Source organism: Peromyscus eremicus, chromosome 8a (genome assembly GCF_949786415.1).
Source record: "Peromyscus eremicus chromosome 8a, PerEre_H2_v1, whole genome shotgun sequence".
NCBI classification, from domain to species: domain Eukaryota; kingdom Metazoa; phylum Chordata; class Mammalia; order Rodentia; family Cricetidae; genus Peromyscus; species Peromyscus eremicus.
The window spans coordinates 61,659,457-61,673,252 of NC_081423.1; the positions used below are offsets into that span (position 1 = coordinate 61,659,457).

Genomic DNA, 13,796 nt, shown 5'->3' on the forward strand with positions numbered 1-13,796 from the left:
TGGGGTTCTGGGAATGTGACCCTTTGGTGCAGCTGTGTTTGGAGGAGGGGACTAGGGCTGGGCCGGAGGATGAGCAAACAGAGGCAGGAACCCAGTAAACTAGCAACTCCTCTTCAGTTCGATTCTTTTCTCAGGCAGGGCGGCGAGACTCCGGAAGCTCCGAGGCCAGCTTGCCAGGCGCTCTGCCAGAGGCCTGCCATGGCACCCCTGAGGCCCTTTCTCATACTGGCCCTGCTGGCATGGGTTTCCCTGGCTGACCAAGGTGTGTGTGTGTGTGGGGGGGGTGATTGGTGGACATCTAGGGCAATGCGGGGTGGGAAGGTGCTCTGGCCTGGGCTGTAGAGACTGATATTGCCTCCCACAGAGTCATGCAAGGGCCGCTGCGCCGAGGGCTTCGTGGCCAACAAGAAGTGCCAATGTGACGAGCTCTGCAGTTACTATCAGAGCTGCTGTGCTGACTACATGGCACAGTGCAAGCCCCAAGGTGCGTTCAGAGCCCTGGTGGGTGGGGGTGGGGGCCCCCTGTGCAACGGGAAACTCACTACTGCTCACTCTGCCTACAGTGACCCGGGGGGATGTGTTCACTATGCCCGAAGATGAGTACTGGAACTATGACTACCCGGAGGGGACCAAGAATGACACCAGCACCCGTGTACAACCAGAGAACACTTCTCTACACCCTGACCGACAGCCCCAAACTGAAGGGACTTCAAAGCCGACATCTTTCCTAAAGCCCGAGGAACAGGCTCCGACACTGGAGGCAAGCACCTCAGGGCCAGAAGTGGGGTACCAGGAGATGAGCCCAAGGCCTGATACCACTGATCAAGGGACCTCTGACTCCCCAGAGGAAGAGCTGTGTAGTGGGGAGCCCTTTGACGCCTTCACGGACCTCAAGAACGGTTCCCTCTTTGCCTTCCGAGGTGACTCTATGGACAGGTCTGGTGATGGTGGTGGGGGTCTGCCTAGGACCACCTGCTTCTCACACAGCTTCCCCTCCTCTAGGGCAGTACTGCTATGAGCTAGATGAAACGGCAGTGAGGCCTGGGTACCCGAAGCTCATCCGAGATGTCTGGGGCATCGAGGGTCCCATTGACGCTGCTTTCACTCGTATCAACTGTCAGGGGAAGACCTACCTTTTCAAGGTACCAGACCCAAGTCTATGAGTCAGGGTAAAGAGTATCGTGGAAGGTGCTGGGAGCTGTGAGAACAAGGTAGTCCGGGGCTCCCGGAGCTGGTGACAGGATACAGGACTGCCTCTTTGTCCAGCAGTCTGTCCTCACTCTTTTCATCTTCCCTGCCTCTCAGGGTAGTCAGTACTGGCGCTTTGAGGACGGTATTTTGGACCCTGGCTATCCCCAAAACATCTCTGAAGGCTTCAGCGGCATACCAGACAATGTCGATGCGGCTTTCGCCCTTCCTGCCCACAGCTACAATGGCCGGGAGAGGGTCTACTTCTTCAAGGGTACTCGGGGTGGGAGGAGAAAGGGCGGGTGGAGGAGGAGTCCCTGCTCTCTCCTACGCTTCCCTGGGTCCCACCCTGCCTCAGAGCTCCCCAGCCTTAGTCAGACCTGCCCTTCTGACGCCAGCTGTCCTGCTCCTCAGGGAAGCAGTACTGGGAGTATGTATTCCGGCAGCAGCCCAGCCAGGAGGAATGTGAAGACAGCTCTCTGTCAGCTGTGTTTGAGCACTTTGCCCTGCTTCAGCGCGACAGCTGGGAGGACATCTTTGCACTCCTCTTCTGGGGCAGACCCTCTGGTATGGAGGGGGAGCGAGTCTGGCTTCTTTCTCCAAAAAGGCTCTGGAGTAGGGCTGGACTGTGGTAGTGAGGGTTCGGGGGGAGGGGACTGCAATCGCCGCACCATTGATCAAGAGCTGTTTGCTCTGGCTAGACTTTGCTTCTGTTGACTTTTGGGGGTGAGGCTTGGCTCCATTTGGACCCCATACCTTGAACTTTGCCTAACACAGCAGAAGGAGGGGGGCTGTGGATGAGGGGTTTGGGAGGGGGCAGAGATACAAGGGACACAGTGGAGAGAGGGCACAGGAAAAAGCACTGGACAGGGAGTCTGAGGCCTGGGTGCTGGGGTTCTGAGTTCTATCATGAGCTTGTTGTGTGTCTTGGGCAAGACGAACTCTAAAGGTCCTGCTGGAGCCTGGCGGTGGTGGCGCACACCTTTAATCCCAGCACTCTGAGGCAGAGGCAGGTGGATCTCTGTGAGTTAAGAGCCCAGCATGGTCTTCATGGCGAGTTCCAGGCTAGTCATGGGTACAGAGAGAGACCTTGTTTCAAAGAAAATAAATATATAAATAATAAATAAATGTCCTGCTGAAAAAAAAAAAAATCAAAGCCTGGATTCTCAAAGTTGCATTAACCCCTTCCCTACTACAGACGGTGTCAGAGAACCCCAATTCATCAGCCGGGACTGGCATGGTGTGCCAGGAAAAGTGGACGCTGCTATGGCTGGCCGCATCTACATCGCAGGCTCTGCACCCCACTCCCTGCAGGCCAAAAAAAAGAAGTCTAGGCGTCGCAGCCGAAAACGCTACCGTTCACGCAAGGAGGGTGGCCGCCGCAGCCGCAGCCGCAGCCGCAGCCACAGCCTGAATTCCCGTCGCTCATCGCGTTCAATCTGGTTCTCTTTGATCTCTAGTGAAGAGAGCGGGCTAGACGCCTACAACTACGATTATGATATGAACTGGCTCGTACCTGCCACCTGCGAGCCCGTTCAGAGCGTCTATTTCTTCTCTGGAGGTGAGAGCCGCTAATACCCCCGAAGCTGGTTTTGCCTGGGCCCTTCCTGCAGGCTCTGGTCCCTGGGTGCGGAACACAGCCTGTAGATGGTGACCTTATCTGCATGGTGGATGTTCCCTTTCACTTCGGAGAGAAACCCTTGTTTTCCTTCTTGGGACCAGTGACAGGACCAGGCAGGATCTTATATAGCCTCTTTCCGTTCTCTGTTTCAGACAAGTACTACCGAGTCAACCTTAGAACACAGCGAGTGGACTCTGTGAACCCTCCCTACCCACGTTCCATTGCTCAGTATTGGCTGGGCTGCCCACTCCCTAAAAAGTAGGAGTCAGAGCCCACACAACAGAGCCTGGAGAAACTCATCCTTCAGCCTTTTCCTCTCAGCCCAATAAAGTCTGTTGGCCCCGGGGGCTGGAGAGATGGCTCAGAGGTTAAGAGCACTGCTTGCTCTTCCAAAGGTCTTGAGTTCAGTTCCCAGCAACCACATGGTGGATCACAACCATCTGTAATGAGATCTGGCGCCCTCTTCTGGCCTGCAGGGATACATGTAGGCAGAACACTGTATACATAATAAATAAATAAATCTTTAAAAAAAAAAAAAAAAGTCTGTTGGCCCTGACTTTAAGACTTCTGCCCTGAATAGGGTGGGCAGCCCTGTCGCCCAGACAAAAAAAGACAAGTGGGGCTCTCAGGATTGAGGAGGGACAGAGAAGACCCCACTGGGCTCGGGTGCTCTTCCTAAACCAGAAACACTGGGGGCTTGTGAGAGCTACCCTTTCAAGTCTCCCTGCCCCCCCCCCACTCTGCAGTTAAATATGAACTCCAGTTGCTGTGGTGATGACAGCAGTTACCCAGCCACCCTCTCAGGTGAAGCTTCTGTAACCATGTAGTTAACCAGGGCCTCCGAGGAGATGAGAAGCGAGAGGATGGAATTCAACTCAGCTTTGCTGTCCACTGTGCATCTAGGACACAGTTAACTTCCAAGCAACAGAGGGACAGACCCCCACAACAGACACCTAATGGGGGCTTTTCTCTGAGGCCTCTGTCCTGGGCACGGGGTGGAGAGAGAGAGAGAGAGAGAGAGGGAGAGAGGGAGAGAGGGAGAGAGGGAGAGAGGGAGAGAGGGAGAGAGGGAGAGAGGGAGAGAGGGAGAGAGAGAAAGAGAGAGAGGGAGACAGAGAGGGAGAGAGAGGGAGAGAGAGAGAGAGAGGGAAAGAGAGGGAGGGGGAGGAGGCAAGGACAGGAAGAACATTGACATACATCCCCTTTCTCATAGTAAAGAAGCTCAGAGGACCCTCACAGAAGGAAATGCTGTAAAAGTGAATGTCTTTGTGAACCCCTGGCTCGCCCGTGGAATGTTCCCTGGCTCCATGATCCTGGGTTTCAGGAAGCCTGTCCGGCCTTTCGAGGAGCCAGAAAGGGTTCTAGAGCAGCCCGAGGGCAAGCTGGTGGTGGCAACCGTTCCCCAGCCCTGCTGACAGTAGGTGGCTCCAACAGCATCCTCACCCACCCAGTTTCTCTGCCAAGTCCTCAGAGCGTGGGACAGGAATCCACCTACTTTCCCCTGAAGGCAGCCAAGACCAGGACACTGGCGAATCTTAGGGAGCATCTGAAGCCCTGGGAGCTTTGGGGAGGTAGATTTCTGTGGTTTGGGGCAAGGGTTTCACACGGTACAGGACTGAAAGCAGAGACTGTCAGAGGCTGAGGTTTGAGGAGGGAGGTGTGACCAGCTTCTTGGTGAAAGCTGGGGTGTGCACCAATCTGGTCCAACCTAGACCTCGATTAGCCCCAATCCTGCCTTGCTTCCCCCTTCTCAACCTCCTAGAGTGACTGCTAAGCCTCTTCCCTCTGGAGGCGGAGCCACGGTGGACTCTGAACAGCTTAAAACCCTAAGGCCTGAGTCTGGTGTGGGCAATAGCCCTGGCATGGCCCTCTGGCTCCTCGCCCCGTTCCAGCTCGATGGCCAGTCCTGTGGAGGCATCTCCAGGTGACCTGGTGGGGGAAGGGTGGGTAGGGTGAGGAAGAGTAACACGGTGGGATGGTGAAGGGTGAGGAGTGTAGGGATCGGGGCGACAGAGGCTGATCAAGGCTTTAAAAGCTGAGGCACTTGCAAAGGAGTTCTGGTTTTGATTCCCACTCCTCCGGCCCACAGGCTGTGACAGTGGGTTGGGTCCCCATCGGAGAAAGAGGACCACCTTCAGTGTTGGGCAGTTGCTGGAGCTGGAACGAGTATTTGCAGCTAGGCCCTATCCTGACATCAGCACTCGTGAGCACCTGGCCCAGGTAACTCACCTGCCTGAAGCCAAGATCCAGGTGAGCTGCAATAGCGAACTTCTAGGTTTCACACAGCGCCTCTTCTCTCTGGGAATCCTGCCTTCATATTCTGATTTCCGTCCCAGGAGAGTGTGCTGGTGCCAAGATATATCCCTTCATCTTCCCTATCAGGTGTGGTTCCAGAACCGCCGAGCCAAGAGACTCAAGAGCAGAAAGCCAGGAGCCCTACACCCTAGGCTGGAGCTTCCTCCTAACTCCTGTTGTCTTCCAGACACCCCCCAGCAGCCCTGGGACCCTGGAACACCAGGCCAGCTTCTACACCCCACCAGCTCAGCTCAGCATGCTTCAGCATGCCCACAGACCTCCTGTGTAGCTCCCAGCTTGGGTCCAGGGCAGAGCTGGGCAGGGGCTAAAGCTGCAGCCTCATGGGGGCCAAGTGGGGCTTCAGGGGTTCACCCTTCTTTAGAGCAAATTGTTCCTCCGACTTCACTGGGCAGCCTGTCTGACCTTATCTATACCTCAGCCATCGTCACCAATGTAGATCACTCCTAATTTAGGTGTAGAGCTTGTAAGTTTGGCTCTGGCTCTTGTAGCCCATTCCATCTCTCCTGGGATGGAGCACATGAGAGAACCCCCGCCTCTTTTTACATAGGGAGTGTTCTCTAACAGAGTTTAGCTCAGAGACCCACCCCTCCACTCCCAACCTCCAGCAACCTAGTTGAAGGTCCTGTGCAGGGATTAGAGTCTAGCTCCTACCACCCAGCGCCCTGGTCATTTCTGGGGCATATGCCCATCATCTCATCAGGAGGTACTGTCAAGGTAAGGGACCATGTTGTTGCCCTCTATTGCCAGGCTTGGGTCCCCAACTCCTATTATCTTAGCTGATGATCTCTTTCCTCTGAGGGGGCAGCCACCAGTCTGAGGACCCTGCCAGGACCTTACCTATGTGCCAGGGGAAGGGTACTGCTCCTAAGCTGGACTGCTGGGACACCCACCCTTTCATGGTTCAGGGCCCCATTGCCTGACTTCCTGCCACCTGGACAAATTAATCAGAACTGTGGATTTGAAGAGAGTGATATTAACGTTACAGAAATATAAGCCCGGGTCTTAGGTTGATTGAATTTCCCCAAAGATCAGATTGGCTGTCCTCTGATGTGGGCTGTGGGGACAACCTGACAGATCTGGGGAGGGGGTGTGGTAGCCTTGGGTTTTCCTATCACTGGCATCTGTAATACCAACTAATCTCCAAATAAAACAAAACTCGGCACTTTAATCTGGATTGTTGTATTGCAAATGAATGGGGGTGAGGGTTGCTTGCCTGGGAAGGTTATCTCCCACCACCAAATCCCTAAACAGGGCCAGGTGCCACAGACTGGGAGGAATCATGTCCAGGCTTCTGCTGGGATTAGGGTGGTTAATTAAAGGGCTCAAGCACTCCCAGGCTCTGGGGACACAGCTAGCTTGCATGCCAGAATGTTCCAGCTCCCTCCACCTCTGGAGCTGCTCTGGAGAGAAAAGCATGGAGTCTGCAATCAATCTGTGTTGGATTCAAACCTTAGCTCTGCTATGAGACTACAACTCCGAAATTCTGTCTGCAAAGCAGGGATGGAAACCCTTCCTGTCTTGGGAAACATGTAGGTAAGGAACTTCATGTGATGACACATGATTAAAAAACTCAATAAATGCTAGTTCCCTCTGTTCCACACAAGGAAATCATGAGAAACTGGTAAGAACCAAATTTCCTGTCCTCTGCTAAGCACCTCCTGGAACCTGAGTGCTTTGGATAAAATGTGGCAGAAAGTTCCCTTTCCTGTGCTGTGAACTGGCCACCTCATTCCCAACACTCTCTCTGCCTGTGCAGATGGAAAGATGCTTGCAGCTTGCCTCTTGCTTAATTACACACAAGGCATGAGCTAGATCTTGGCTTTATTATCTCCAGATACTAGCATAGTACCTGGCCCACAAAAAAACTACTGTTTGTAAGAGCTTGATGTCACTGAAGCTTATTGGCCTGTGTGGAGGGACTGGGATCTAGTGGACAATTCCTCCCAACAAAGAACCCCAAGTTTATTGTGAAATAGATACCCTAGGCTGGTCAAAGTCTGCTGGAAGAGAGTCTGCTGAAGTCAAACCTCTAACATTTGGAAGGCTTTCAACTTAAATTCAGGTACTTAAGGATATGCAGGCAGCCTGGCATACAGAGAACACAGGGAAGTGAACCACAAGTCCCCCCTCAGGTTTCAGCAAGGCTTTCTGACTCAACTCTTTAACAGTCCTGGTTATCAGAAACACTGTAAAATGCCACTTACACTTTCCTGTACTTGGTGCTTCTCCCTACCAACAGGAACTGATAAACACAATTGACAAAATGTTTACTATCTAGTAAGACTATGAGACAAGCTTGGGAAAAACATGGTCCAGAGATGGCTCAGTAGATAAAAGCCTCTGCTGTACAATCCTGAGGAGAGTCCACCGAAAGAGATGGTGCTTATCTACAATCCCAGCACTTCTAGAGAGAAGAGACAGGGAAAGGTAGCCGGGAGTATGCAGTTACAGAGTAACAGAAACAAGAGACCCAGCCTCGACAAAGTAAAGGACAAAAGGAACCCCTCCAAGTTGTCCTGACCTCCATCTGAAAACCCTGGCACATGTGGGCCTGTACTCACACACGGCAACAGGAAGTTAAGGAGAGAGAGGCTTGAGGGGCTGAAGTGATGGCTTAATGGTTCTTGCAGAGAATGGAGCTTCAGTTCCTGGTACCCACACCAGCTAACTCCAGTTCCTCTTCCATCCCCTCAGGCTCCTGTGTGCATATATAGCCACACAGACACATGAAAGGAAGGATGGAAAGCTGGCAGGCCCAACAGACCTCAAAGACCTGCCATGATGGCATGTGCCTGAATCCTAGGACTTAGGAGGCAGAGGTGGAAGACTGCCATGAGTTCGAGGTCAGCCAGAGCTATATAGCAAGACCATGTCACAAACAAGGGCAAATATTGAGCAATTCTCAGAATTATAGAAATTTTTGTGCTCTTAAAAGATCTGAAATAAAAATATACTGAACACAAGAAATATTTATTGGATAAATAACATTTTTCAAGGGCCTTAAACAGATTCTCTAACTTATCTACATTCTGGAAAGTGTAACATAACATAGAGACAACAAGACAATGTAGACATCTTTGGCTCCACTTAACAGAAGGACCATAGCTGATCATCTGATTTCTTTCAGCCTGTTTTGACTTCTGGAAAATGGCCTGATACTATTTCCTTTTCTAGAAAAAGTTAGCTGCCTGGCTTCTGGTTCCACCATCCTGTATCAACTGGCTTTTCTCTTATTTATTTGATGCCTGTTTTCTGACTGGTTCTTCTCAGGTTCATGCCTTCTGCTTCCTTAGGGTCTTCTGCTCAGTTACAGATCTTGTGCCAAGATCTGTGGATGAAAGATGCTGACTGATTTATGCACTTGGGCCAGTTCAAGGCAGTACGGCCCATTTGGGGAGAAGGTCTGGATTCTACTTACTTCTGATGGGAAAATCCCAGACTCAGCAGACCCCAGAATGGACCGCAGAAGGCAAATGGCACTGGATTCAGGAGCAGTTACTGAGGCCAGTTCTTTCAGGTTTAAAGAAACAATGCTGTCTGAATCTCCTCTATTCCTCTCCAGGGAAACTGACAGCAGACACGGCTCCCCAAAGAAGAACTTGACTGGTCCTCTGACTAACTGGAGCGGAGTACAAAGAGCTTCATGGGTTGACGGAGAGTCAGTGATGGGCAATGGAGACTCTGGGGCTCCCCAAACTTCTTCCAGACTTTGATGGTGAAGTTACAGCTCCCCCAGTTCGCCTTCCATTACCCTCACCATGATGTACAGCTCTGCCAAACCCACCACCGAGGCGACGATCAATGCAGCCAGCACTCTCTGTCAGTGGGAAGAACCAGGTGTAGGTGATGCAGGCCAACACCCATATCTGCAGCCCTAGCACTTCTAATATGGATGGAGATTCCCTATCTCAGTCCCTAAGTCAGTGGTTCTCAACCTGTGGGTCACAACCTCCTTTGGGGGTCGAAAGACCCTTTCACAGGGGTCGCTTATCAGATATCCTACCTATCAAATATTTATATTATGATTCATAACTAGCAAAATTACAGTTATGAAGTAACAATAAAAGTAACTATATGGGGGCTGGAGAGATGGCTCAGAGGTTAAGAGCACTGACTGCTCTTCCAGAGGTCCTGAGTTCAATTCCCAGCAACCACATGGTGGCTCACAACCATCTATAACGAGATCTGGTGCCCTCTTCTGGCCTGCAGGCATACATGCTGTATACATAATAAAATAAATAAATCTTTAAAAAAAAAAAAAAAAAAAAAAAAAAAAAAAAAAAAAGTAACTATATGGTTGGGGGTCGCCACACCATGAGGAACTATCTTAACAGGTCCCACTGCTCTAAGCTGTTGGGGAAAGGCAGCTCTTCAGATTACTACTCACCCCCGTGACTACTGGAAAGCTAAGTGTGTCCCCTGGTTATTGCATGAATACATGCAACTGATAACCTGTGCAGTTTCACACACATCCTCCTTTTCCCATTAACCCCAGCAAGGGGCACTTTGTTCTGCCCAGTGCCTACTCACCGAAGCCATTTCTGTGAAGATATACTGGCTTCCCAGGTAAGTGCAGACAAAGGCAGCTACCACTGTGACAATGAAGTTGAAGATGGTAATGACCAGAGCCTTCATCGATCTCACTTTGGAAAGCAGTTCAGAGAAGAAACATTTAGGTCAACATTCTCAGGGAGACCCTATTAACCTCATAGCTCCCCCATCTACTGGGTTCCTCTCAGAGACCAAGACTGAATATCTTAGCCTTGATCCAACAATAGTGTAGTGGGAAGCAAGGCCATGACTAGTCCCAGAGAGAGATTTAGCAGCCTGGTTCCTAGTACCTCACCTTGTTTTCCCAGGTCATTAAGAGTCCCCCCATGCTGTGCATCCTGGGGAAAAAAACAAAACAACAAAGAAACTCAGATGATTTCCGAATGAAAGCAGTTCAGAAACCCTCCTCTGCCAGTCTGCCCTCAGCCCTTTCTACTCTTCCACAGATTAACTCTGTCCTCTCCAGGGATTCTTTTTCTGGAAGTGGTATGATGCCTTCTAGATCACAAAAAGGAGGCTCCAGGCTCCCAGAACCCATCTACTTTTCTACTTTATAGCAGAAACATGCCAAATGAATCTTGTCAGGAAAAAAAAAAAAAAGCCACAGGTACACCTGTAATCCCGGCATTTGGGAGGCTGGACAAGAGGATCCAGAATTCAAGGCCTGTCTGGGCCACAGAGACCCATCCTTGAATAAAGAAAAAGCTCCAAGGCTCATCTCCATTTCTTTTTTTTTTTTTTTTTTTTTTTTAATTTCCTGTATCCCCTTTCTTTTTTTTTTAAGGATTTATTTATTTATTATGTATACGGAAGAGGGCGCCAGATCTCATTACAGATGGTTGTCAGCCACCATGTGGGTGCTGGGAATTGAACTCAGGACCTCTGGAAGAACAGTCGGTGCCCTTAACCTCTGAGCCATCTCTCCAGCCCCCTCATCTCCATTTCTATGCTATTTGAGAATCGCTTACCATCTAAGCCCAAGAGTCTCAGTGAACACACTGAAGATATGTTTGATCTAGACAGAACCCAGAGGTCTTTTATGTTGCTGCTGTTGTTTGTTTTTCAAGACAGGGTTTCTCTGTGCAATAGCCCTGGCTGGGATTAAAGGCATGTACCACCATGCCTGGCAGAACACAGAGGTCTTACGGTTCCAGAACAGTATATAAACTGAGTTTGAATTCCCATGTTTTTCTTTGTTTTTTTTTTTGAGACAGGGTCTCACTATATAGTTCTGGCTGGCATCAAACTCAGAGATTCACTTGCCCCTGCATCAGGACTACTTGGATTAAAGGTGTGTACTACTATACTCTGCTACTGTTGTTTTTAAAATTGAAACTCTATATGTATTTCTGGTGCAGGAGTAGGCCCTTACCTGACAAGTGACATTTCGAGTGATCCGCTTATATTCCTCATTGGCTAGCTGTATCTTAATCTTCTCTAGTCGGGCAACTAGCTCTGGATTCTAAAGCAAAAACAACCACATGAGAAGAACGACATTCTTCTACATATTTCTTGCTGCAAATTACGTCATAATCATTGGTTCCAAAGTGCAAGGTATAGCTAAGAGTGCTAGAGGGTATCTGCATACTGCTTTGGAAAATGGGTTACTGGATCTCAGTTTTCCAAAGTTTTCAGGCAAGGCTTACTTCCCTGATTTTAGATTCCAAAGATTTTTTGTTGTTGTTGTTTTTTGTTCTTTCTTTTTCTTTTTTAGATTCTCCTCCAGAACAGGGCTTTTTTTAAAATTTATTTATTTTATTTTATTTTTTAAAGATTTATTTATTTATTATATATACAGCATATATGACTGCAGGCCAGAAGAGGGCACCAGATCTCATTACAGATGGTTGGGAGCCACCATGTGGTTGCTGGGAATTGAACTCAGGACCTCTGGAAGAGCAGTCAGTGCTCTTAACCTCTGAGCCATCTCTCCAGCCCTGTTTTTTGTTTTTTCAAGGCAGGGTTTCTCTGTGTATCCCTGACTGTCCTGGAACTCACTCTGTAGATCAGGCTGGCCTAAAACTCAGAGATCCACCTGCCTCTGCCTCCAGAGTGCTGGGATTTAAGGCGTGCACCACCACTGCCTGGCCCCAAATATATATATATATAATATATATATATATATATTATATATATATATATATATATATATATATATATATATATATTAAATCCTTTGTACATGTGCACACACAAAGCCACAGTGCATGTGTGGCAGTAAGAGGAAAACCTTTAAGAGTTACCTCTTTTCTTCTACCATGTGGGTCCTGAGGACTGAGGCCAGGCTGCCATGCTTGGTGGCAAGTGCCCCAACTTGTTAAGCTATCTCACTGGCCCCCAAATTTTATTTATTTTTTGAACTCAGGGCCTTGTCAAGTACTCTTCCACTGAACCACATCCCAGCCATTCCAAATCATTAAAATACAATATTTCAAACACGAAAGTTGATTAATAAAATCTACATCCAACTCAGCACATAACTACTCTCACAAATATATCCCTTACATACCCGAGGAGGCTTCACAACCTCTTGAAGGTAGATTTCACTTCCTTTTAGGAGTTCATGAAGGTATAGCTTGGAATCTGGGAAGAAAAAGGTTCCACATAATGACCCATGAAGCAGAGGCTGGAAGACTAAGTTTATAGAAGTGGATAGCTCTAATTTTAACGCCCCCCCCCCCAAATGGCTATGCTTGTTAACCCATCCCTAGGATATATGTATGTATATACTTATATATTTGGAGACAAGACAGGCTTGTGTAGATCAGGCTAACCTTAAGCTCATAAGGATATACCTGTTTGTCTCTCAAATGCACCACATACACAACCCCCACCCTTTTGCTTTTTGGACAGGGTTTCATTTACCTCATCTAGACCACAACTCACAATTCTCCTGCCTCAGCCACTCAAGTGCTAGGATTTCAGGTGTGTGCCATGCCAAGCTTCATGAGCATTTTCTTTTTCTCTTTTTGTTTATGTATTCATTTATTTTTCTCCTTACTCAAGATCATTTTAAACTTAGGAAAATTCCACTGACGTATTTCCTAGTGCTGCACAGTTGACTTTAATTGTCAGTCTTCAATTATCCTGCCAGTGATAGGTTATTTCTGTGAAAATAATAATCTGTCCTAGGTAGGACTGGGTCGTTGTGATGCTAAGCACTCAGATGACACTATATTAGAGGATCTTTTTCTAAGGTCCTCTTTAAGTCCTAATAGTTGAGTATCTATTCTTTGCACTTCTGGCTAGGATATGTCAAGTCTGGCAAAACATGTTACACGCCTGTTTACCCTATTCCCTCCCTTAATAGATAAGTTAACAGGTTCAAAGAGGAGAAATGACTTCTTTGAAAGAACTTGAACTAGATGCGACTTTCAGTTCAGACCTTTCAATACAGTTTTTTTGTTTTTGTCATTCTATTTCCCTACCCTCACCCCTAAACGGGGGCTGGGGCGGGGATCAGAATTCTCTACCTTTGCCTTTGAGATGAAAGAAAAATCACTAATTTCCAAACAGGAGAAGCTCACAACATTGTAAGGAGGAACTCAACATGGTAGATACAACTGATGTGGAATCTCGAATTCCTTAAGGGGACCTAAAAGAGGACACTCAACAAAATCTGCACAAATACGTTTTGTCACACACGAGGCATTCCCACGAAAATTAAGATGTAAGTGGTGAACCTGGGGTTTTATGAAAAGGCTTTGGACTGGCTAAATGAGAACTTGGCAGGCACGCGAGAGTGATGGGGGGGGGAGGGGCGGGAGGTTCCAGGAGGGATTAGATCTGAAAATGAGGCGGTGACTCTCGATTGGGGACCGCTCACTTCTTTCTCTCAGGTGTTGATGGAGTTCTCGGATCAGACGGAAGGGAATCAGGCGCCGGGGGCCCGTGGTGCCATCACTGCTCGTGTGTTTCTTCCCCAAAGCAGCCTCGAGCTGGGCACGCAGCTTCCGGGGCAGCTGCTCCCGTTCCAGTTCTCCGCCAGGGCCCAAAGCCCGAATCAATCGTTCGCCCCCAACCAAGGAAGACGCCATTTCTAGCTCACGCTCTGGTCAGGTGATCGCAGACGGGGACTTCCGCTCACCTGCGCCGGATGTAGCTGGAGGAGTCCGCGCAG

The 13,796-nt window shown here is 49.1% G+C and overlaps 3 protein-coding genes across 4 annotated transcripts; 2 read left to right on the forward strand and 1 right to left on the reverse strand.

The window, feature by feature from the left end:
- Window positions 1-120: 120 nt before the first annotated feature.
- Window positions 121-3,295, forward strand: Vtn (vitronectin). The gene is made up of 8 exons (XM_059269557.1): window positions 121-262; window positions 365-484; window positions 564-920; window positions 1,003-1,142; window positions 1,306-1,462; window positions 1,603-1,755; window positions 2,387-2,749; window positions 2,962-3,295. The coding sequence occupies exons 1-8, from the start codon at window positions 199-201 to the stop codon at window positions 3,069-3,071; spliced, it is 1,464 nt and encodes a 487-aa protein (XP_059125540.1). The 5' UTR covers window positions 121-198; the 3' UTR covers window positions 3,072-3,295.
- Window positions 3,296-4,705: 1,410 nt separating this feature from the next.
- Window positions 4,706-5,572, forward strand: Sebox (SEBOX homeobox). The gene is made up of 3 exons (XM_059269558.1): window positions 4,706-4,733; window positions 4,899-5,059; window positions 5,192-5,572. Exons 1-3 carry the CDS (start codon window positions 4,706-4,708, stop codon window positions 5,570-5,572), a joined length of 570 nt encoding a protein of 189 aa, XP_059125541.1.
- A 2,528-nt stretch (window positions 5,573-8,100) lies between these two features.
- Tmem199 (transmembrane protein 199) lies at window positions 8,101-13,781 on the reverse strand. 2 transcript variants are annotated; one of them, XM_059269559.1, is made up of 6 exons: window positions 13,503-13,781; window positions 12,186-12,259; window positions 11,049-11,138; window positions 9,972-10,014; window positions 9,656-9,768; window positions 8,102-8,942 (listed from the first exon to the last, which is right to left on the reverse strand). In XM_059269559.1, the coding sequence occupies exons 1-6, from the start codon at window positions 13,711-13,713 to the stop codon at window positions 8,847-8,849; spliced, it is 627 nt and encodes a 208-aa protein (XP_059125542.1). In that variant the 5' UTR covers window positions 13,714-13,781; the 3' UTR covers window positions 8,102-8,846. The 2 variants fall into 2 exon arrangements, with proteins under 2 accessions (XP_059125543.1, XP_059125542.1); XM_059269560.1 differs by lacking the exon at window positions 11,049-11,138 and having other exon boundaries at window positions 8,101-8,942.
- Window positions 13,782-13,796: the final 15 nt, after the last annotated feature.

What these genes read in the sequence shown, in the direction of transcription:
- Vtn (XM_059269557.1), top strand. Translation starts at nt 199, where the DNA reads ATGGCACCCCTGAGGCCCTTTCTCATACTGGCCCTGCTGGCATGGGTT. An exon ending in GGTTTCCCTGGCTGACCAAG is followed by an intron (nt 263 to 364) that starts GTGTGTGTGTGT and finishes TGCCTCCCACAG; the next exon opens with AGTCATGCAAGGGCCGCTGC. An exon ending in GGCACAGTGCAAGCCCCAAG is followed by an intron (nt 485 to 563) that starts GTGCGTTCAGAG and finishes CTCTGCCTACAG; the next exon opens with TGACCCGGGGGGATGTGTTC.
- Sebox (XM_059269558.1), top strand. Translation starts at nt 4,706, where the DNA reads ATGGCCAGTCCTGTGGAGGCATCTCCAG. An exon ending in TCCTGTGGAGGCATCTCCAG is followed by an intron (nt 4,734 to 4,898) that starts GTGACCTGGTGG and finishes TCCGGCCCACAG; the next exon opens with GCTGTGACAGTGGGTTGGGT. An exon ending in TGCCTGAAGCCAAGATCCAG is followed by an intron (nt 5,060 to 5,191) that starts GTGAGCTGCAAT and finishes CTTCCCTATCAG; the next exon opens with GTGTGGTTCCAGAACCGCCG.
- Tmem199 (XM_059269559.1), bottom strand. Translation starts at nt 13,713, where the DNA reads ATGGCGTCTTCCTTGGTTGGGGGCGAACGATTGATTCGGGCTTTGGGC. An exon ending in TAATGACCTGGGAAAACAAG is followed by an intron (nt 9,769 to 9,971) that starts GTGAGGTACTAG and finishes TGCTTTCCAAAG; the next exon opens with TGAGATCGATGAAGGCTCTG. An exon ending in TCTTCACAGAAATGGCTTCG is followed by an intron (nt 8,943 to 9,655) that starts GTGAGTAGGCAC and finishes TCCCACTGACAG; the next exon opens with AGAGTGCTGGCTGCATTGAT.